Source organism: Cuculus canorus, chromosome 5, assembly GCF_017976375.1.
Source record: "Cuculus canorus isolate bCucCan1 chromosome 5, bCucCan1.pri, whole genome shotgun sequence".
NCBI classification, from domain to species: Eukaryota; Metazoa; Chordata; class Aves; order Cuculiformes; family Cuculidae; genus Cuculus; species Cuculus canorus.
The window spans coordinates 39,177,548-39,201,836 of NC_071405.1; the positions used below are offsets into that span (position 1 = coordinate 39,177,548).

Sequence of the window (24,289 nt, forward strand, 5' to 3'; positions counted from 1 at the left end):
ATTGCTCTGTTTTATGTGAACTTTTCCACACTGAAAGCAAAATGTAGCAAGGAGGAAAAATACAGAAATCCAAAATAATATAATCAGGACATTCCAAGAGCTAGAGGTTTTTTTGTCACTCTGTCAAATGAATAACAATAGCTGAAGTCTTTACAGTCACTGGAGTCCTCAGAACTCTCTCTTTTACCACCTGAAGTGCTATTGTATTCAGTTAGGATTAAACGTTTGGTTGCTTCACTTTTTTAATAAATTGTACATGTCTAATCCACAAGGTCTCTTTGCATCATATCCATAATACCTCATCAGACCATTGAGCACAGTATGTGCTTGTACATAGTCCAGTAACAATTGGATTCTGATTGCATATGGGGCTTTGCTACAATGCATTCACTAACACTATATTGTACTGGTATCCTATGGAGTAGTGTTCAAAATATCTCCTCTTATTTTCCCCCTTCCATGAGGTTGATTTTACTTTGCAACGATGTTGGGGTTTTTTTTTAAAAAAAAATAAATAAATAAAAGGAAACAAAAAAAACCTTAGATCCTTTTCTTAAAGTATTAACGCTGTCTCTTTACGGTTATATAATTCTACCCATCTCTTTGATATTTATATGAAATCATCTGAATAAATAAGATCCTAATCTAAGTTAAATAATGTTTCTTTCAGAAATAACTTACAAGGTTTTAAAAAAAATCACAAAGATGTTGAATTAATGATGCTTTAAATGGGGGGGAAATAACCATTCTAGTTATCAGCATGGACTGCCTTGCAGAACATTTCGGAGGCATTCTTTCTTTAAATATCATGAATTATTCATTCCTGTTCCACACAGCAATCTCTTCTTTCTCCCTCCCGCTCCACACACACTTTTTAAGTTCAATACCAGTTGCTTTATTTGTACTAAAACATTTTCCATGTCAAACACATTTTTTAAAAAATCAAACTCCAAAAGAATTCCCTGCGGCACTACTTTTTCACAGCTGTCATGCTCCTATGGTTTGAAATAGCCAGATACTTTATGCACTCACACACACACACAGAGGTTTTGGCTTCACAGTTAATTTAATAGTATCTCTACCACACCCTGTACTGTTCTCTTGCTCACCTGCTGGCTACAGTTCTTTCTTTTATTACAGAAGAAATAATTTTGTAGTTATGCCATTTATTTATTAAAACATAATACTGTTCCTTCCCCCTTCACTTTAACATGTGAAATTATGTCTAAATCGTTAGCACTACCATTGTGCTGAAAATAAAAATTAATACTCTTTCAGCTTTAGAGTACTTTGCTGATACCAAGTACCAAGCAGTAGAAGCAGAGCAAGGGTACTTTTTTTTTCCCCCTTGAGAAAACTGAGCATGCAGGGAATGCGTTGGTTTAAATTTTTAATTACAGAAGGTACATATTTCCCTCTCTCATTTTGTCAGTGCAAGAATCGATCAAGAAGCTTCTCAGTAGCTGTCTTGGCAAGAAATCAGTCAGTGTACTGCAGCCATTTTTTTCAAATTCATTTCTCGATTTGGAATGCTTGCGTGAGGATCCATTCTTTTAAATTTGTACAAAAGGCAGCAGAACGTGTTCAAACAGGTCTGCTTTAGGTACTGGTGTGTGCTGGCCTTTGATAACCATGAGTGAGAAGAATGCTGGAAAAAGAAAATCTGTCATGTTTTGCAAACTGATCTCTTCAATCTCCTTGCTGCACTGATTGTCTATTTACATTTGGCTGCTGTTGTTTATATATAAATTGATGTTTACAAGCCATGGAAAAGTATGCCAGACTTCTGTTTCATTTGTCAGGTTGAGCAACATTTCCAAATGAATAAAAGCAGCGAGCAATTGTAGTATGCTGTTCTACACAAATATAGAGTAAATCTTTCTTTTTGTTTTGGATTAAATGATAAAGCTTAGTGGACTTTATTTATAGGACTTACTTTCCAGCTCAAGGCTTTGTGAGGTGTGAAGAAAGAAGGATGTCTGAGTCTTGTGAGACTCAGGGTGGTAGGAAGGTGTAACTTTATTACCTGCCTTTCCTAAAACACAATTTAAGACACAAGCTGACTCTTCTCATCTGACTTACAAAGTTTTTTGGTTTGATTATGGTTTCCCCATTTGGGGACTGTAACTTAGTATTTGTCTTTTCATGCATGGATCTCAGACTGCTACCTGCACGTTCTCCATGAGGAATCACAGAATAACAGGAGACAGAGTTGGAAGAGATGTAAGAGACCACAAAATTCCAGGGTCCTACCCTCCCAGCCGTAATAAACAGACCAAGAAAAGTGTATCTCTCTTCAGTGTTGCTGGGATACAGCAAGGATACAGATGGCCACCCCTTCAATATTTCCATGTAGGGCATGCATTTTTTCTGTGCAGAGGCACCAGGATTGAGGAAGACAGTTACCTTTATTAACATCTAAGGCAATACTCTGAAGTGTCTCCCCTGTCTGATGACACTACCTAGGTTCTGCCTTTATTCTGGGCAGGGTTTGCTGCAACACTGCCTTATGTCCTCATGTTGCAGTAGCGTCAGTTGCCCCAACAAGAACAACTTCAGTGCAAATCCCAGCTGAAAACATTCAGCTGCCTACTACCACTTCCGTCTCTTACCTCAATGTTTAGGAGTGAAGTACATATGAATTGCTACAACAAATCCTGAGGTTACTGATCCCTTGTTTCAACCAGTTAAACCGAACAGGGAACACACGACAGACTTTAACCCAGACCATTAGAACTGGACTCATGCAGCACCTCTGCCATGCAAAGTTACATGGTCAACTCAGTACACAGTTGATTTGATGTATGCTTTCCGTACTCACCTGCCAAGAGGAACAGCAGCCTATTGAAAATGGAGTACTGTGCTATGTAAATTTTAAACCACCTTATAGGAAAAACTTCTGAAAGGCTTGTTCGAAATGGAAACTTCAATGCTGGATATCAGTAAATTCCAGCAGATCTAAGATGATGTTAGTTACGTGGATTAGCTACTGTAATCAATGAGTTTAATTAGTTTGATGACAAACATCTCACAGTACTGCAATATTCTGAGTCCAGCCAGATGACAGTAAGCCTGACAGTTTTGCTTGTTATGCTTTACCTGGTCTTATTTTCTTTGATTTCAAAAGAGTTACTGTTGATTTGCCCCAAAGAAAGAGCAGAACCAGGCCAAAACATCAGCTACACTTCTCACTATTTTTGCCACGAGGCTGGGAAAATAGTTTCCATTTTCACATTTCATTGTATCTCCAGCATAGCAAAATCTCTTGTGAATTATTTTTGTGTATAAACCAGGATGACTGGAGCACCTCACATATGAGAACAGGCTGAGAGAGTTGGGGATGCTCAGCCTGGAGAAGAGAAGGCTTTGAGGAGGTCCTATAGCGACCTTCCAGTACCTGAAGGAGGCCTACAAGAAAGCATTTTTTTTTTTATTAAAAAAAAAAAAATTTATAAAGGCATGTAGTGATAGGACTAAGGGGAGTGGCTATAAACTGGAGAGGGGCAGATTTAGACTAGTCATAAAGAGGAATTTATTCACAATGAGGGTGGTGAGGCACTGGCACAGGTTGCCCAGGGATGTTGTGGATGCCTCATCCCTGGAGGTGTTCAAGGCCAAGTTGGATGGGGCTTTGGGCAGCCTGATCTAGTGGGAGATGTCCCTGTCCGTGGCAGGGGGAGTGGAATTGGATGATCTTTAAGGTCCTTTCCAACTCAAATCACTCTATGATTCTATGACCAAGGTAGGCAGACAGGAATTGTTTCTTAGCCATTCTAATCATGGTCTTAATATACATAACATACGAAATATAAATAAATGCTTTGAAAATATGCTGCAGCTTATCACTCTACAAATCCTTTTACATAGAGGTTTACAATCTATTGAACGAAGTTACTATTCACTCCTAAGTTACATGGACAGCCACTATGCAGCCAACATGGAGAACAGTGCTCCCACTCTCCACTCAGAGCAAATCATAGTTCTCCTTGAGCTCTGCTTAAAGTACGGTCTGGCTCCTGTCCAGTGTTACTCTGTATCTTTAGTCTGCCATCATCCTACTTCCCCACTCCCTCTTAGTTACAAAACTTGAAAGAAGTAATACTTTAGTCACTGTAAGATGGAGGAGAGCACTGTCTTCCTCCTTACCCCCACTCACTGTCTTCTTCTCTTGACCCAGGGCACTAATGGGAACACGCTGAAGCCATTCAAGGGTAATTCAACCCACTAACTTTTCCTGAATGCATGTGGTTGCTTAAGTGAAGGGAAATTTGCACTGGGAGAGGAGGTATAATGGTACTTATGTTACTCACCAGTTCTAGGTAATAAGTATAGTGGTCACAGTCAGAAAGCCAGTGCAGTTGCTTTGCTCTACTTGGAATGCAAAATAATTACATTAACTGCATAGCATCTCTGGGCAAGTATTAAATTCCTAACAGCTGCCACCCTCAGCTTTCCACTGGAATAAGTGGCAACCCCCACAACCAGGTATTCTGCGAGGCTCATCAAGTGCCTGCAGGTCAATAGTCACAACAGTCATTTGAGATGCACAGCGCCCTAAAGTTTTAATTAATCCAGTATACAGTATAAATACTGAAATATGTATAAAAAATTAATTAGGTGGTCTATGCAGCTCTGATTTCTCAATTAGTACTTACCATGCCGGAAAATTATATTACATGACTTTGAGATACATAAGGAAGCACAGGACTTTGGGGATTTTTTTCCTAATGTAATTATTACTTGTCATCAGCACTTGCTAACTTTAGCCTGTTTCACCCCCTAGAGCTCCAAACTATTGAAGGGGGGGCTGTAGCCACCTTGTGTTATAGATCCTGCCAGGCCATAGGAAACCCTGTCGTGTCAGGCTTTAATAAAAATCATAGCTGCATATCCACATTTCCTCAAGTTTCCTATTCATGATGACTCTCTGAGCTTAGTTGTTCAGAAGCAACTAAGGCATGTGCTGGAAGGGCCTCATAACCAAATGAGAGGAACGTCAAGGAAAACTGGCAGGGTCAAAACCCAGTCTTGCCTACATCAGACTGAAGAAAAATGAAATAGAAACTGACACAACAGGCAACAAGAAAGAATGTGGTAAGTATGTGAAGGGTTAATCCATCTCCTATCTTTCCTCAGAAGTATAAGCATATCCAAACTGACAGTTTTAAAGGTGAAAGTTTCATTTCTCACAAAAGTAGAAGAGTATGGGTAGTAGTAGTCAAGTTCATAAATATTCCTCAGCAATGACTTTGAAGAACCCTCTCTATGAAAGAGTGTAGCTTAATCTCCAGTTTCATTAATTCCTTAACTACTGTGCCGAGAGTGCCAAAAATAGGAATTAATCAATAGTAAGTGTAGTTACGGGGGTTTTTTTTGTCATGATTTCTCTCAAACAGAAACTGCTAACCTGCCCAGCTACCTTTGCCACACATGCTGTAGAATATAATAAATCTATTAAAAACATAAGTAGTCCAGTTTCTTGCAAGCCATTGAGTACAGTCAGAACGTTGTGATTTCTGGTCTTTACTAGCATCAGCTGGACATAAACCACTAAAATACTAGCAAACAGCTTGCTTGTTTTCTGAGATATCAAGGTCTTGATATCTGCCTGCACTTCATTCTGTTAATATTTGTTATAGATCTCTCTTCTGCATTTGGGCAAGTAAAAAAAATGGCCTAAAGCTGTATCACCTACTCCTATGAGGTCAATGGGATCACAGGTAAAACAGTATAAACTCAGTACAGTGCTAAGATAGCTGCTGTAAGGAGCACTTTAGAATAAGTGCAGAAATACCTGCTTGTGCAGGAAATCATGCTGGTACTCTTCTTCCAGAGCCATTGCTGCACGAAACAGCCTACAGAGCCAAAATTAACACACCATGATTTGACATATCACCTTTCAGGGGGAAGCAAAACCAACAGCTTAGTCATTAACAGGCACTATCCAGAAAGCATCTCAGATTAAAATGGGAAAAGCAAGGAAACTAAAGTCCATGTTTTCTCTTGTCTGTGAAAAGAAAGGTATTAGCCAGGGTGTCATAGACAATTTCCACAACTGGCAAATCTTACATCTTTGGAGACAAAATATTTTTCACTTTGGTCCCCAGCTGTTGTGAGGTGGTGATGTGTGTGAATAACCAGCATCCTGTGCCATCTAGAGCCAGCTGTCTTTCAGAGCTCCACTAACTGGTTCCTGTATACAGTGTGCCAGTTTATCAAATTGGAAAAGAACTGTGGGATTTCTAAACCTAAAAATAAGATATTAAGAAGACAAAGATCCTGCGTCTACAAAGCAAAGTCCCTAGACTAAAGAGACAGAAGGGAGTGGGACAAATGGAAATGCTTGCTGAAATCCTTCTTGGCCTCACTTCATTTAATATTAAGTAAGCTTGCTAGAAAAGATTTTAGGTTCAACCTGGCTTTTAATTAGTATGCTGTTTACATCATCTATTATGAGGCTTTACTTTGGATTTGACCCTGCTCCTGCTGCTGTAAACAGCAAAAACACCACCAACATCAGTGGGAGCAGGATCAATGCTTTACTTTTTACATTTCATATTTAACGTCAAAAAAAAGAAACTGCCATTTATGTTTTGTAGTTATTAGTTATCAGGTTAACATGCTAAAGGCAGCTTGACAGGGAATACTATTAATGAGCAAAATAAGGTTGCTGCTTCTGGACTGAGGTCACTTACAAAGAATGTACAAATGAAAATAAGGTTGACTTTTATTTACTTAACTATCTTCCTACATTGAATTCCTTTGGCAATGTGTCTTTAAACATTTAAAGCCCTGTTTACAAGGAGGCTCTGAAAGTAGCTTCAAATCATTATATCCCTAATTGAATTCCCCAGGAGTCCTGTAAACTTGGAGGAAAAAAGAAAGAAATCATAATATTTGCTAAATCATCTCAAAACATATTTCACTGCAAGGTTATGTGACCTGTTATAAGTCTGAATGATGACTGGGATTGAACTACTGAAACCTTTTATTATTCAGATTAAAATCAAACAAAAAGTTGCCCATTTGAAGCCTTCCAATTAAATTATGCTTCCTCTGACTTTTATCACTAATTAAGAGTAAGAATTTTGGCACAAAAGACAAGTATACTGAAGATAACAAAATTAATTAAAGATACATAGCTTTTGTATAATGTCATGGGGCAGACCAGGTGCAAATTACTAGGCAAGTGGGCCAATATATTTAGAGTGAATGATTTTGTGGGAAATAAAGGTCATAAAAAGCCCATGATGTTCAATACACAATATTCCATCCATCCCCTGTAAACCAGAAGGGTTTTTTTCAAGTGGAGTTGCAAAACTCCACGTTATTGCCATCCAGCTATGCCAGTTGTGTAACATCATCTATATGAGACAGATCACACAAGAAGCTACAGTTAAAATCTTAAAATGTTAAATGCTACATGTCCCTGTCAGCTTACCTGGCTTGTAAGTTATTCCTGGGGGGAAGAGGAATCCCTGCTGGGCTGCAGCAGCCGCTGCCAGCGTCCGCTGGTCGTGTGGAAAAATTGGGATCATGAGCGGAGGCATGTGACCCTGAACCTGCTAAACAGAAGAGAGCCTCTGATCAAAAATAGCACAAATTTGTCTTGACAGGTATTTCTCCAGTACTGATAGTGTTCTTGTGTTCACACAGTCCCACAGAACCTTCTCCTTAATGTAATCCCTGCCAATTTCACATTATCACATCAAAGCCCTCACTAACATTGTTTTCCCTCAGTGTCAAAGGTGTAAGAGTCTCAGTGAACTGCACATTTTCCTACATCATCCTGGTTCCCTATTATTTTCTTTTAATTAATAGTCCATGTCCTGGCAAAGGGTAAAAGGCTATAAAACCTTTCTAATAAACCATGCATTCTTTAAGAAGCAGAGCAGCAAGTATTTTTATTCATTTTTCACAAGTTTCTCCTCTTTGGTCACAGACAGCAGAATGACAAGTGTTTTAGAAGTAACCTAACACTGTAGTTGCTACTTTGATGTTCAAATTTTGGTATCCTTTGGGTAATTTTAATTCTGAGATCTTACAACATTGTATTGTTCATATACATTCCAACAACCCAGGTCTTCTAGTCAACACCTCAGCTCTTAAGATTTAAGGCTCCAATGTCTTGGCTCCCAATTAAACTAACACTTTTTGCCATACACACCTCACTACAGCATGTAAATTGCTAGTCTGTCTAAGTAGTTTTATAGCTTTGTGCACTACCATGTAGCTTGGTAATTACGGAGCTGTATTCAGAGACCATTTCAGAATAAAACCTACTATATCAAATTTAATTTGACCTTAAAAAATGTATCAAAAAGAATAAACACGCAAAGAAAAAAATTCTTATATCAGTATTCATATTCAACATACAGAAAATGGGACATGGCATAGGATCATGTCTGTTAAATTCACGTTAATTTTCTAGTTCCTTAATTTATGCTACATGCATTTCAGAAACAGTGGCTAAGATCATGAAGAGTTTTTATCCATCATTTCTTAACCCTAGAAGTACCCAAGAGTTTGACTATGATTTTTCTGATTAGTAGTTAATCAAATATAAAATGGTTTATATATCAAAGCTATTAAATGTAGGAAGAAATTGGAGGTTTAGGCAGAAGAAAAAAAATTTGCCCTCATCCCACCATAAATTGGTGGCATTAAATACTATTAAAAAGTTGAAGTACGCTTCAAGCAATTTTTTTTCATTTAATTCCCAAAAATCTTTTTTGGACAAATCCCATATGTTGACCTATGACATTGTTTAAATAGTGCCAAATTTTCTTGTCATATCCCCATTACTTTCACAACCACTGATGTAGAGCAGAAATGCTACTGTGTGTGTCTACGAGGGTTAATTTACCAACAACTCTTCTCTTGGGAAAGCCCTAAGATGTAGGTTAATAAAGGTCAAGCAAAAAATAAACACTTTACAGTATTTTTTTAATCTATTTCTCAGGAAAATCAACTTATAATGAAAAGGTCTTTGTGCAATTACTGCTATGGCACTGGGGCATGAAAGAAACTAGCTTCGAGCAGCTATTTCTCTCATTTTAGCTGAGGTAAGCCTGGCTATGCATTTTAGGGTATGAGTTAAACTTGGTTAGATTGGTTGATCCCCATGTGCCCAGCACAGGCATTTACCTCTGATAAAATGGTGTAAGTTTTGCTGCATTATTTTCCTTCACACTGGCTCTAGAGGAGTACAGCAATTGAAAACTACAGGCTTTGCCTGATAGAAACAGCTATGGAGTATACTGGAAGGAATTCAAAACATTATCATCTATAGTCGGTTTTAGTACTTCCCAACAACAATCTAATCAAATGGACCCAAGGCTTAAGAAATATCTCTTTCAATCACCATGCACACACTATTTCCATCGAGTTGTGAAGGTACAAGACACCAACACAAACTCACAAAACAGAAGAGATCAGAGCGAGTATTGTGGTTAGTGTGATGGTTGTATACACCCAGATCAAAACTTTGCATCTCAGTGTCATAAAAATAATTTGAAAAGCATAATTAGGACCAAGTCCTACAACAGGTATTTCATAAGCCTCTTCCCAATGTACTATCGTAGTGCTGGATCCACTCCACCATATCCAAAAAGGTTTTGTTTTAAATTTTCATATAAAAGCAATTCTGGAAGTGCAGAAAATTACCACTGCATGTTCTGGCTATCTATGAGTCCTCCCTGAAATATTGCTGTGAATGTTGGATCAGGTCCTTAGCCTACATAAAGCAATGTAACTCCGGCTAAAGGTGGCTTGCTTTCAAAGTGTAAGTTTGAGTTTATGCTTAAGACAGTTATACACACTGAAAAAAGCCCATACAGAATGACAACTACACCCTCCCATGTGTCTTCCTTCAGGCACACATTAAATACTGTTCCTAGGTAAATGTTGGTATCACTCGGAATTGTTATATACATGGTTGTCAATTTTCAGCACAGGTGAACTGAAAAGCAAAAAAAGCATTAAAAATAAAGAGAATATACAAGTATCATTGTTCATTGAATTATTAAAGATCTAAAATTAATGGTAAAACCAGTAGACACCTTAATTTTTGACAATTTCTTTTTCCTAGTTTTTTTTTTTTATTATTATTATTTTGATTTCACTGAGGCGGGGGGGGAAGACATTGGGAGGAGGGGTTGATTGGTGTACTTCATAAAATCGGCTACATGTCCAGAAATTTTAATTGCTGAGATGTTCCTCAGGTCTTTCTGAAAACCAAGACTGTAGCAGATGCCCGAAAAACACTCAGAGTCTGTCTCTTCCCATTCGTAAAAATAGCGCATTGTTGGATCGGCGCTTTCCCCTTTTGTCTCCTCTGTGCTAAGTTGTTGATGATGCCATTTTTTGCCATCTGCCCCAGAGCTTCATTAAAGATACATGAATGGACTAACTGGACTGCTGTCTTGTGAGGAACAGGTGCTATTGTTTGTCCCTAAAGACTTGCACTAAAGATCTCACTCAGAATACTTGAGAAAGAGCATCTGCAGCAGTCAGTCAGCGAGTAACTTGGCAGAGCCCCTACTATGGGCTAATATGCAAACAGTGACACTCAGGGGGACTCATTTTCTCTTTCATGAAGATTTTTTTTTTTTTTTTGTGATGCGTAGTAAATGTTTGGTTTTGAACAATTCTGCCTGTCTATAACTTTAACAGAACCATGCAAACCCTGGAGGAAACGTGAGTCTATTCTTTCCAAAATTCTGTTCTGCAGCCTCAAGTAAAATCATGTCTTATACAAATCCACCTGATAAAATTAATCACTGCTTCTATACAACAAGGTCTGTTTAACTGTGTTAAACGTGAGAAGCCACCAAGATTAAGAAACTCTTAAAAGGTAGTGTACCATTCCTTTAATATCCCATCACAACTCCAACGGCCCTTGGGAACTGATTACAGCACTTCCTTGCCTGAGATCTAAGTCAGGAAGCAACTTCAGAGCAAATCAGCCCTGATTAGTTCAAGAAGCAACTTCCAATTTGATTCTCCCTGAAATAATAAAAGTTGCTGGCCTGTTTGATAAATGGCAGATCTGCAGTGCTGTGTCCCACAGCCATGTGAATGGCAATCTCAGAAGTCGGCTGAACAATGCTCCTTGTTAGAAAGCCATTGATGGTTAGTGTTGTGCTTGGAAAATGAAAGCCAAAGTGATATGTCATACAGAAATAATGCCTTGAATAAAAATGATCTGCCTCTTTTGGATAAGGAACACAGCAGACTAAGTGAGACCAAGGAATAGGAAGGGTTCTGTCTTTTAAAAGCCAAAGCTGCCTCCACCATAACTCAGCTTGCGGCTAGAGAAGTAAAGGCATTCAAAGAAAAGGACAGTAGCAGTGCAAGCAAAAAGGCAGCTCACACACTTCTGCTTAGCTATACAGATCACAGCCTTCAAGAGCAGAATGCTCAAAATACATGTTTGTAGGATAGAACATAATGGCTATATCTGACAACTGAACAGGTTACATTTAGGTTGATTCATTTTAAAAATCACAATGGCACTGAAAGTAGTATTTGTGCCCCTGATACTACTAGTACAAGTTTTAAAATATCCTGAATATTATATGTATTTAAATTATCTGCCTTTTAAATAGTCTGCATATGATATATGGCACTACTATTTTTATACCATCATTGGAAGTATATTTATTTCAATGTCTAGTGCTGGAGGTTGTTGTTCATGGTAAGAGAAGAAATAGAAGAAATTTTCTAAATTTGAATTCTGTTTCAACTAGGTCATTTTGGTGATACTGCTAGAAATCAAACACCACATTGCACAAAGAAATAGGGAAACTTGTATATGTGAAAGTCTGTGGGACCGCTTAAATGCTTAAATGCTGCAATGTGCGAAAATTTTTGTAGGTTTGGGCCCAAATCTCATCCCAACTCAGCTAAAATTGTAATGAACTCATGCCATGACTAAGCCTTTTTCTGGTCCCAAAATTTATCTATTTAGAAAACTGCAAAAGAATTGTACTTAAAAAAATAAAAAGCTCTCTCTGATTATAATTGAATGGTATGGCTGTTTTATTTGTGCTGTTCTGGTGAAGCAAAGCAACTAAGGCTGGATTAGCTGACCAGTGCAGTTATAAAGGATCTGGTTATTTTTCAAAGACTTCTCAAGTCTTTGAATTAATGTGCCATTAATGCCTAAGCATTCTCTAATGTGAAGTTAATATGTGAGAGTGGACACAAACGCTTAAGTGAGAAATCCTCCCTAGCATAAATAATACCAGAGAAGCAACTGGGACTCTGTGTTAGAAGGAACAGCAGTTGAAGAAAGGTGGGTTCCAACAGACTAAAAGTGATCGTGTGGGCACGGCATCATAGATAAGACACTGAAAAATTGCATTGACATAGCTCCTACATTTAAAATTATTCAGAGACTTCTTTCTGCTCCTTTTAGCAATATAGAATCACTGGAGCTATATCTATATAGGGAGGTATATTATGTTCTAATTTATCTGCCATCTAATTATCTACAGTCTAATTGAAAAATATTTCCTCTCAGTGAAAGTACATGAGCCACAAAGAAAATGTCTGCCAATGAGATCCCAGGGGGAGTGTTGGCAAATAAACTGTAAAAAAGATACCATAGACTTGCAAAGTGAGAACATTTCATATGGGAAATACTATGAAAAATACGCAGCCCACTACTGATTTTGTAAATGGATTGTAACTGCTATTTTCTTTCTTTTCCCCTATCATTTTTTCCATTTGTCCAATGGTTCAGCATGATTTGGAGATTTAAGTCTACTGCAGTGCCCGCAACATTAATGTGAAAATTGCAGCCATGATCATAGAGCGAAACAGAGCATCCTTTATTATTATTATTATTTCTTCCTCAATACTTTGAAACTTTAAACGAACTAAACTTAAATTCCATCTGCTTGGGAAATAGTGAATAGACCAACAGGAAAATACTACCAACTACATTGAAAACAGAACAGTTTTTAACACTAGGTCTCATTTCACTTCTTTTAGCTTCTCATTGTGTTGCCCTGCTTTTACCTAGCTCCTTGACTAGCTGGAAATACAGAATTCAACTAAAGATGATCTCATAAAGTTAAGAGTATGATAGATGGTAATTAAATCTATTTAAATTGTCTGTATTTTAAGAAACTCTCACTAGGAGGGATGGAGAACATCTCTGCTATAGAGAAATAAATAAAACATGTTATGCAAAAGTGAATTCATAGTTCATTTGGAATTAGAGATCTACCACCTTTTCAATCCATACAAATGCATAATCTTGTCAATTAAATATTATTGTTAAGGTCTAGTAGTATGTTAAAATCACTTTAAAGTGCAACTAAGGAAAATTCATGTGTGTTTATTACTCCTTAAGGGTCTATTAGTGGGTATTTTATTCAGATTTGTGTTGTAAAATCTGCATAAACTCAGCATATTGTTATCCCCATGTGTGCATTTGTTTGGTTAAAGCATAACAGCAAATCTCTATTTCTGCAACTTCTGGAAAAGTCAAGAGAACTAAAACAGTCCTAATTTTAATCAGATACAAACAGTTATCTCTACAGAAGTGAAGAGTTGACTATTATGCAAATTGTCACAGTTTGTGGTCACCAAGCCATCACAGAAGACTGAGCAAGTCAATTATTTCAGATATTTCCAAAGACTAGTGAAGATGTATGTTTCTCATTTGCACCTTGTCTTATTCATGCCAAAATAAGAAAAATATTGCAGCCTAATGATACTTGTTGATATGTTATATATGGAAGCTCCATTACCTGAGCTCAAATCTAAATATAAACTATGTCAAAAATTCTTTATTAGCTAATATTTTTATGGTGATATCAAAATGTGCAGGATTTTTGGAGTACATCAAAATTTCCTGTTGATGGAAAACTTTAGAGCAAGAGACGCTTTAAAATTTGCATGTCATATAGGTGATTTTAAGGCATTTCCACAAACACACATCATTTCAAGACAGAGTTCTTGTTTTGGACAGTACCCATCCCTAATTATTAACATGAATGTAATTCCCTCAAATAGAAGGGCTTGCAATGTACAGTATAAAAAAATCACCTAGTGCCACAACACTGATGATTACTAAAGGAAGGATTGTCTTTCACTTTAGAGAACAGCTCCAGCAGAAGCGGAAACAAAAACAGAAACATCTTTCAATACCTCCAACCAAAACTCCTTCTGTCTTATAGAGTTAAAAAAAAAAGTGCAACAGCAGAGCAGGATGGGGATTTTCTTTTATGTTAAACAGGTAACAGAAAATATCTGAAATCCAGGGATCACTGATGCTAACAGTTCTGCGATTTCTTTTGCTACAAGAATTTCTTCCTCGTGAGCATATTGTTTGTAAAGCTTTCTATATTTTCACTGATATTCCAAGATTTCTAACTATATTGTATTGCAACTGATTATGAATTGTTTACAATTATTAACTATTTCAAGCTCAAAGACCCATTCAGTTGACAATATTACATCTACAATTTAGACACGTGGACACTCAAAGAGGCCTTCATTTCTTTTCTAGTCACCGAAGGGACAATGTGTCATGGATATAAACCAATTCCATTGTAATCTGCTGCTTGTAACCTTTACACCTTACCGCACGTTTGAATACAGAAATACCCAAAGTGCAAAGTGCATTCACGTCTAGTGAGAATATTCTTGCTTCTGTATATTTTTGAAAGAGATTTAATCCAGAATAGTAGCACATATAACTTCCAGAAATTACATTATGTTTATGGAGTTTCTACATCAAAACATAAAAGGTCATCAAAGGCAACTATGTGGAGAACTAGTTAATGCTGAAGACTCCTGTATCCAGAGATCAAAGTCAAATCAGAATACTGATTACATCCAAAAATTAATTTGTTCCATCTCTTCCTAGGATTCCTCAAATTTTGACACATTCTGACCTTCTTCACTCAGAAAAGGCTCCAAGAAACTGGTGTGATTGCACAGTATGACTGAGGTGATTGCCACTGCTAGGTATACAGTAATTATTGCAGATTTGGGAGTAACCACAGAGAGTTTCTAAACTTCCAGTGACATACACACAGCCGGCTTCCTTCCTACACCAGCTGTGTTTGGCTCAGATCAGTTATATTGGCTCCTCAACTCTCTACCACATTTATGATTCATCTACAAAAACATTTTGAAAGAATAAAATCATTGAAAAGATAAAATAAGGCAGAAAACCAGGGAGCGTATTTAAAATGAGCATTAGGTGCTTCCTATCCAAGCTTGGGTGTTAAAATTCCACCAAAAGCTATACTTCAGACATAAAACCCCACTGCTGTGCTGCCTTTTGTACAGGGAATCCTGATATTCAAGACGGAACGCCGATCTTCGAATTTTCTGGCTTTCCCCTATTTGTCAGAACTCCAATGTTATTTAAAGCGTGCTTTCGGCTTGTGAATAGAGCTTTGCCATGAATTCTATGATCACACTCACATTAGAGTGACGCTGCTTTCAAAGTTGGGATATTTTCTTCAGTCGCTCATGACAATCAGTGGGAGTCAATACCATGAAGCTGTGCTGCAATTCCCTTTCTCTCTGCCTGCCGAACCTGCTGCAAAGGGCTGGCTCCTCTGTAACCAAAACATGCTCAGAGTTGGTGTGATGAAATGCACTGGCAAATCTACATAGAATTGCGAGGCAATAACAATGGCCCTTTGTCCAGCTGTGGCTGCTCCCCTCTGCAGCCAGGCCTTATCTGCTCAGGAAATGCCTGCTTTAACTGACAGGTAGGAGATTAAATCTACAGCTGCTGAAACACAATCTCTGCTCTGTTAGATAGGCTTTCATTGAAAAGCACTACAAACACATAATTTGTTTATGTTGTACCAGCAATCTTTGACAAAGCAGACTGTCTAGCTGAGACAAATGTGGTTAAACCCATTTATTGTATTATTTCTGCCACACAGAACAAGCTCTTAAAATGTAGAAACTAGACAAGGCACAAAGCTATAGCTGTCTAAAGAAATCAAGAATAGATGACTTCTTGTTACATTAGCCCCCTTTACACAGCATAGCATGTTCCCTTCTCAAAAACATCCACTGTGATTTCTTTCTTTTCTTTTTCCCTCTCCTGCACCACTCTTTTCTTAAAGTGGGTGGTTCAATGATGTTTATGTTTCCAGGTTTTAAAGTTTCCTTTGTTTTCTCTAGCATCAATAGATATAAAGTCAGTCAAAGGATGTCTTCAGATTTAAGAAACAAGGGAATATTTCTGAGAGACTACTTCACAAAGAAAGAATAATTTTCCAGACACACTCTCTCATCTTCCTGACTTAATGCACGCTCAAATAGAAGTTTTGGCTGATTAATGAATTGTAGACGGACACCCCCCCACCCCTTCTGTCTCTGTTTTTTAATCATCAATCACATATTTCTCAAACCTTTACTTAATTTTTGTTACACCTTCTGCCTTATTTTAAAATAACACTGCTGGTTGTTTATTTCAAATGAAAGGCATGGGGAACTGATGAATTAAGTGTTTATAAATCTGCTTTTTCAGATTGAAAACAACATCTTTCATAATGTAATGGCTTTATAAGAAAAAAACGTCTCTTAGCTCTACTTTCTTCTGGACATATATTACCCCTGGTAAACTCTCCTACAAGAATTAAATGGGTACTATACACCAAGTATGAGAAGGGCAATGTTAATCTCTCAGGAGGAAAGCCTCAAAAATTCCACTTACGTCAGTGAAGCAGGACACACTCCTGAGAACAGAGCATGGCCCATACCAGTCTCTGCTGTCTATATTTAAGACTCTTCTCCGGCTGACCTGCATGTGCAACTCCAATTAACATTACTCGGAGTTGTGTGCACACATAGATATTCTTAGTGACCAGCATATTACAACATCCCTTCATTCTGATGAAATTTAATAAATAAGACTTCCCAGCATTATTACTATAGATGCTCAATAAGAAACGCCTTGTAAATTACAGAATTGTGGCTCTAATAGTTAACCATAATTAAAAGGAGTAGAAAGAGGAAGAGTAGTCAACATCTTAATTTTTTATCATTCATGTTACTTCCATAACTCTCTTGTCTCTCCTGAGGTATTCTCTTACATACCTCTTTCGCAGTATGTTGGTTTCAATACTATTTTATTTAACCTTAATCGCAGTATTCAGCTCTGGATTTGTGAGGAAGCTGTACAGAGCTACCATACAAGTTACCACTCAGAACATTAAGTTTGGCATAAAATTAAAAAAGTATGCAATAAACTGGTTGAATCCATAAGGGAATCCCTCAAACAGCATGGATAATGAGGGGAATCCATAACAGACATAAACAAACCCAGAAAGATGTCCGGGGCCAACATCATTATGTAAGATATATGCCCAAGATGTATGGGCATACGTTTGAATGTTCAACTTCAAACTCAGCCTGTATTAGATTGATTGAATCTCAGCATGGGGTTCAGTTAATAAACAAACCTTGCCTTCAGAAAATATTTGGGGCTGAAATCACATATTACAGCCAAGCACCTACTACATGTGGCACTAAGATGCCCTCCTGCATTAAGGCTTTGTTAAGCTATCTTAATTAGAAATCCATAATATTGGAGGAACTGAAACAATTTTCAGGTTAAGTGTCACAACTCTAAAGACAGTTGTTATATACAAACTGTATTTCAGTCTATGCACCGGGGCATATGAATAGAATTCACATTAAAAATTAGAGACCAGTTTGAATCTTTGGGCTTTGATTCACACTTCCCATGTTTTTTAAACATGTTACCCATATTCTCATAAAGGATACAACAATAATGTTAGCAAATCTTTTTGGTAATTATTAATTTCACTGTAGAATAGCTTTTTTGCTATGCTTGGCTTGTTAAAAAATGCATTTTGCTCTCTTCAGGGTACACCATTAGCCTGCATATTTGCTCTTTTCCTCTTTTTCCAGGTTTTGTTTAAAAATTCTTCTTAAACCTGTATATTAATCACTGCTCAGAGGGTGAAAGAATTTGCAAGAGCAGCTGAAGTGATACTTTTTTTCCAAAGTAGGAGCTACTTAGTGCTGACATTTTTTACATACATTGGAACTGGAAGAAAAGAGACTTAGAGATAGGAAAAAAAAAAAACTTAAAAGGATGAGGGTTGACTTGGTGGTACAAACAGATACACATCAGTCTAACATAACATCTTGCAAAATTGTGAGACGCAACGGCATGCCCCAGTGACAGCCAGATCCAGAAAGTAAGTTACCCTTGTCATAATTTGGGTCATTGTTCAGGTAATACGACAACAAGAGAAGGAACTCTACAGAAATGCCTCTCTAAAGAGACTTCAAAATCAAAGTAAAAAACCAAAAGCTTGGGAAAAAAAGCTTCTTTCAATAGCTCTGTTCAGAGTACTACATCTGTGTTTACCTGGAAGCCACAGTGTACCATTCTGAAGCCCTGTTTTAGGGTTCTACCATATAGGAAACAACCACAAAGCATTTCAGGATATGTATTTTTAGCATCTTAGTGCTTCTGCACTACATCCCTGTGTGGACAATGGTTAAATACCATAAATTAGATGCCCTCATGGAAATTTGCTTACTCACTAGAAGATTACTTTTAAAAGGTATGCACTATGGAAGTTAGGTATAGTACATTCTATTATAAAGTCACACATCTTAACAAGCAGAGATTTCCTATTAGACATTTTCTTAAAGTGAAAGTGAATGTCTCTCTTTCTCTACCTATAAAAACAGATAAGAGCATACATATGCTTATATACTTTATATTATAAAGAGAAAAGCATACTCTACGTATATACTCATGTCCATTTATAATATACAGAACAAGAACACATATTTACACATATATATATACTGCATAAATATTTTAGAATATACATATATAAACACACAACAGGTGTAAATATGTGTAGAATATCCTTTTCTCTTGTTTTCTGAATCTGTCACTTAGGATTTCAGTGTTCTTAGACCCACCTGGCTCTACAACTTGTTTGCTGCATTCCTGGATAGTCACCATTTGAATGACCTTCTTGGAAACACAAAACCTGTGTTTCTTAAAAGCTTAGTGTGGGAAAACTACCTCTATCTCTGGAAAGACACACTTGGAGCATTATACATTTAACAAGTTCGCTGCTGAGTAAAGAAGTCAGCAAACCAGCTGGGCCAACTGCAGTTTTAGACAACTTGATTAACAAAAAAAGTCACGTGGAAATCACTCTGTCACTCATATCTCTTACTGCTGGATTTCCTTCTATCTCGTCTTGTCTATTTATCAAACCAGTTCCTTCTCCTTCATTTAAACTTTTCACTCCTCACCTTCAGTGTCCTTGCAAAACTCCTAGCATTCACTCTCACTTCATCTCTTTTGCAGAGTATTTTTTGTGTATACAAGATAGCTATCCTGGCAGTAATTTCTCTTTATAGGCCTCCGATACCCAGAAAGTCATCCCCAAAACTTGTCAATAAACTTCCATCATGGGGAAGGAGACTACAGTGAAGTACATTTGGCTTTCCTGGCTTTAAGAAGGTCACCATCATAAATACCAAACAAAAAGCTTAGACAGCGTCATATCAAGGAAATGGGGATACCCACAAACATCTGTTTTTTAGGATGGACACATACAGTTGAAACAAAGCAAAATCAAGATTTTCTACAGCCCTCCTGGTGCACTCGAGGGTTTTCAGAGCAAACAATGCTTCTCCCCGAACTCCCTGTTTTGTTACCACATACTTGTCTCCGCTGTGTTTTCAGGTAAATAACAGTTTTCAGGATGTAATTTTCCATTTCATTTTAGATGCATTTTTCAAAACAATTATTAGGGGGGGGGCTTTGTTTGTTTGTTTGTTTTTCCTCACGAGTCAGTTTAACTCCAAAATTGCCACAAAAGGAAATACAAGAAAACAAGCTATTGATACAGGATTTGTGAGATGTGAGGGCAAATGGGTTGAACAGTCTTAATGTGAGATGCACAGACCAACTAATCAGTACATTCATTTTGGACCACATTGGTTTTGTACTTTTAAGGGAAATGGAGGGCATAGTTGTGGTGGTGTATTTAAAGGAAAACAGATGAAGAGATTTTGCTTACTGTTAGGTCAGCAGTGTCCCTAAAAGATTTAATGACTGGCCCCTGAAATCCACATCCATGTTTTTTAAAAAAAAAATCAGATGCCTATGCAATACTATTACTAACTACCACCTTTATTTTGTGGCTGAATAGAGTAATACCCACTGCATTTCCAATGGTACATGTACCCCTGATACCACTGCTCCTAAGCTGGCCAGTGCATGTGGTACTGTACTACTTGCAGGTCTGTTACAAACAGCAGAGTGTACATCTAAGTATTCACATTCTATTTTTTCAGTATATGCCAACTTGATCTTGAATCTCTCTCCTGGAAGTCTGGACAATTTTCAAATCACTCATTCATTTTCCATACTTACTGTCTGACTGGCTTTTGCTGTTACCAGTCACTGCTATAACCTCTGTGCTATGCATAATAAAAATCTTTCCCATCTGAGTTGCCTGCCACGGTTACTGGAAATCTGCTGTATGTAATAAGAAAGGAAGGTACATTTACTGCAACTGGATAAATATCCCCTTTTCTTAGAAGGAATATCTACCGTCACTGAAACAACATCTAATGGTGACTGCTAAGCTACCCCCACCTCTCCAGTTGAATTTATGTTAATTTGAATTCTACTCCTTCTAGTGTTGACATAATAATTGAAATATATGTTCCTCTTCATTTTTAATCCTTTGCATCAAGAAAAAAAAAAAAAAACAGCTCCCTAATATTTCCCAAAACTTTACCAGAAAATATAGCTAGGGAAAAACTGATCACTCCCTACTTATGATGCTTTTTAACTGAGTTTGCATGTTAATTTACTGCATGCTTTGTTTGTAAATGTGCTTCTGAAATAAATGAAGCATTTACAAATATGATTAATCGACAGATTCAGAAGCATGCAATAAAGAAACAAATTACTGAGTGCCCTTGTCCTTTTACACAGAAGCTAAAATACAACTTTCAAACACCTAAGGCTGCCTAGCTTTATTTTCTCTTTAACTAATGTTGTTTCAAATTGAATTTTTCAGCAATCAGATTTTCTCTAAGCTCCATTTTAGACCAGTGTAACTCAAAAGCAACTGCAACCTGTGTCATAAACCAACACCAGTGTAAACACTGTGTAGATGAGGTCAAAGTAAAGCTGCTTTTGTATGATTTTTAAAGTCGTCATGTAGATTAATATTGTCACTCTTTAACAGATTTAGGCATATCAGCACGAATATAGAAATGCAACAAGTTGAAAATTCAAAGTACATTTACTAGTGTATTTTATGCCACTCACATTTTCAGTCAGACCACCCAGAGCAAAGAAAAGAAAAAGCCACAACAACAAAAAAAAGCCCTCTGCATTGTTTGCAATAATATGGAAGGAAATTGAGTGTATATTCTCTTCTTCCTGTATTTTCCAGCTAGATTAAGCTGTTGTCTTCACAATTGCCTCCCAGCTGCTGTGACTTGTGAAAACAACAGACCCTGCTCTGTTGTCTGCAGAAAGCCTGGATTGTTATGAGTAACTTTATTGCAGGCACATGAGTGTGTTAAGACTTTAAAACACGCTCAAATGTCATGTGCACACCCAGTGACGGGCAAGAATAATTATGAAAAAACAAGAATTCTATGTCTACGAAACAGTGTCAGACAAAATGGGCCATTCATTGTGTTCCTTTGGGAATGCTTGGACTCTCCAGCCAGAAAACAAAAAAGGCACTTTTTTCCTGCCGTAGGCTGAATACTTAGCTTTGCCATCTGAGCCCTAAGAAAACATGGGCCCCCTCTCTAACTACTGGCTGGCCCGCACACAGTAAAAAGTAATAATGCCCCCCTTTTTTCCAGCAGTTCACTCTGTGTAGGCTGCGGCCAATGTAAAGTCAATGCAAAGACAAAACAGTTTGCCTAACATTAGTAAAAAAAACATAACTCTTGTACAGTCTGAAAATCCTTCTGACACACAGAGGTTTTATTCTAAGGCATATCCCCTCTATCTTTCACAAGTTACCGTAGCTACTGTTAATGCTTTTAGCAGGTAATAACCACTGCCTGATGCTCAGCTTCAAGCTTTCTAAGAGTCTGTAGATGAGCCCAATTGTGTACAATTGTTGAAAATTATTATCTAACTGCCTAATTTACTACTGTTCCTTTCCATGATTGGCCTTTCTAATTGGAATCCGTCTGCCCCTGAAAAGATTAATACAAATGAAAATATAGCATGGTTTAGCTCAACATCAGGTCATTTTTATATCAGGTTTTTTTCATCACAGGTAGACTAACCCCAGTCTCATCTGAATAGCGATAAATCACAAGCAAATCAAAAGCTATTTGTGTTAATTTTGATCAGAATTTTTATGTCAGAGGCCATTTGGCTAACATATATTTTTAGGCTAAGGAATTACAATTCTTTATCTTTTGTTTTGATCTATAATCTATTTAGCATATTCTGCTGCCTATACATCTTTATCTGAGGTGACTATATCAATTCACTATTAAATCTGAGCACCAACAATTTTATGGGTTGCTGTTTTTTTCACTAAGCATTCTTATTCTGCTTAGATAACACAAGCAGATTAAGTCCACAGCATTAAATGCATTTTGAAAGGATATGGTGCTTTAAAATTAGCTTCTGTCCTTCTTCAAGGCATAAATTGTTCCTCCTTATTTGTACAGTACAACAATAGCACCCACCATAATAAGACACTGATCCTGACCAGGGTCACAACCAACTGTGCAAATATTAGTACTTGTAATATTTTAATACGAGGTCATTATGGTTAATATTGGGTCATCACATGATATCCCGGGGGGTACATCGAAAATGAATGTGCACAGGTAAATTGCGTGCCCTTTTCTAGAACCTAAAGGAGAAAGGTTTCAGACCACTTCTTGTCACTCCTAATATAAAAGTACAGAGTTACCCTCAAACATGTATTTAAATCAGGAACATACAGTACTATGAAATGAACCATGAGGCCATCCATGAATTTGTTTTAACAATCCAACAACATCACCATTTCTCATTCATCCACTTAGCTTAATTTTCCTACCATCACTTTCATTGCTGAGGTTGTCTCTATTAAGCCATTTTTTGTGCATCATTAACTTTTAACCAGGCATCGATAGCTTTATTGTTTAAATTGCGTATGACTTTATTTAACGTCAGCATTTCTTCTGGCTTCTGACATGAAGTCACATTTTATAACTAATTAAATTGATCCCTGGGAAGCAAAAGCCACTAAACGGAATTATTTGTACCCAAGTGTCAATATATTAAATCAAAGGGCTAATGAGTTGGGTCACTGCTTCTTTTATCTGAAAGCCACTGCAGAATAGAATTCATATCAACCTCTACTTTCTGCTTTAACAATCAATTTTGTTTAAATCAAATGTAACTAATTAATGAATTTTGAAATAGCCGTAAATAATATATTTAAGCCAGTTTCTACCACTTGCACACATGTTAAGGTCACTTTTTTAGGTGGAAAAAATTGCTTTGTTGATATAAGCTGTCTAAACGTGTATTTTTTAACTCCCATATGTAAAGAACACTATTGTAAGGTCATAGGAATCTTCCAAAATGGCCTAAAAGGTGGTTTTTAAGTAAACAGTTCGGAGAACTTTTCAGTTTTCAGCCATTTCTATTACAGGCGTAAATCAAGATGAAAATTTGCCTCTCGGAACTGACAATACCGCCTAACGAAAGTGATTAAGAAATGACTAAATTTGTCATGTCAGCTTTTCCTATAGCTCTTGCAGCTGCTGAATAATATTTTGGATGCTTTCACTATTTACATCTGGACACTACTTTTAAAATTCATCACCTAATAATTCATACCACTCACAGAATTAGTCATAGTTCAGCTTTCTTTGACAAAATGCTTATAGATGGTTCAAGAAAGCTATCTTTTTGAAGTTGTCTTCAATTGACCTGTTTATGCCCAGATTGTTTAAAAATACATTCTGAAAGTCTCTCATGCATCAAAACCACATTTTAATGCTGATTTGTTTTCCTCGAGATCCAATCAACTTCTCACATTTTATAATCTTTGGGGAGTTCCACACAGGCAAGTGCACTTTGACGCTTACTGATATTTTCAAGCTATTTATAAGTTACAATTATGCTCTAAGTCAAAGGATATTAAAAGAAAAAAACAATTCAATGAAAAGAGGTTGAGTGTCACTGCCTTGCTTTGCTTGAGCTGGGAAACAAGGATGGGTGGGAACACACCTCCTTGTAGCAGCA

At 37.1% G+C, this 24,289-nt stretch overlaps 1 protein-coding gene across 18 annotated transcripts in view; it reads right to left on the bottom strand.

The window, feature by feature from the left end:
* Positions 1–24,289, bottom strand: part of SOX6 (SRY-box transcription factor 6) — a 367,281-nt gene that overhangs the window by 87,872 nt on the left and 255,120 nt on the right. For 15 of the 18 annotated variants that reach the window (XM_054067010.1, XM_054067011.1, XM_054067004.1 and 12 more), the window contains one exon: positions 7,442–7,565. In XM_054067010.1, coding sequence (XP_053922985.1) covers positions 7,442–7,565 — 124 coding nt within the window. The remainder of the gene's footprint in view (positions 1–7,441; positions 7,566–24,289) is intronic. The other 3 variants (XM_054067005.1, XM_054067019.1, XM_009571812.2) reach the window with 1 other exon arrangement.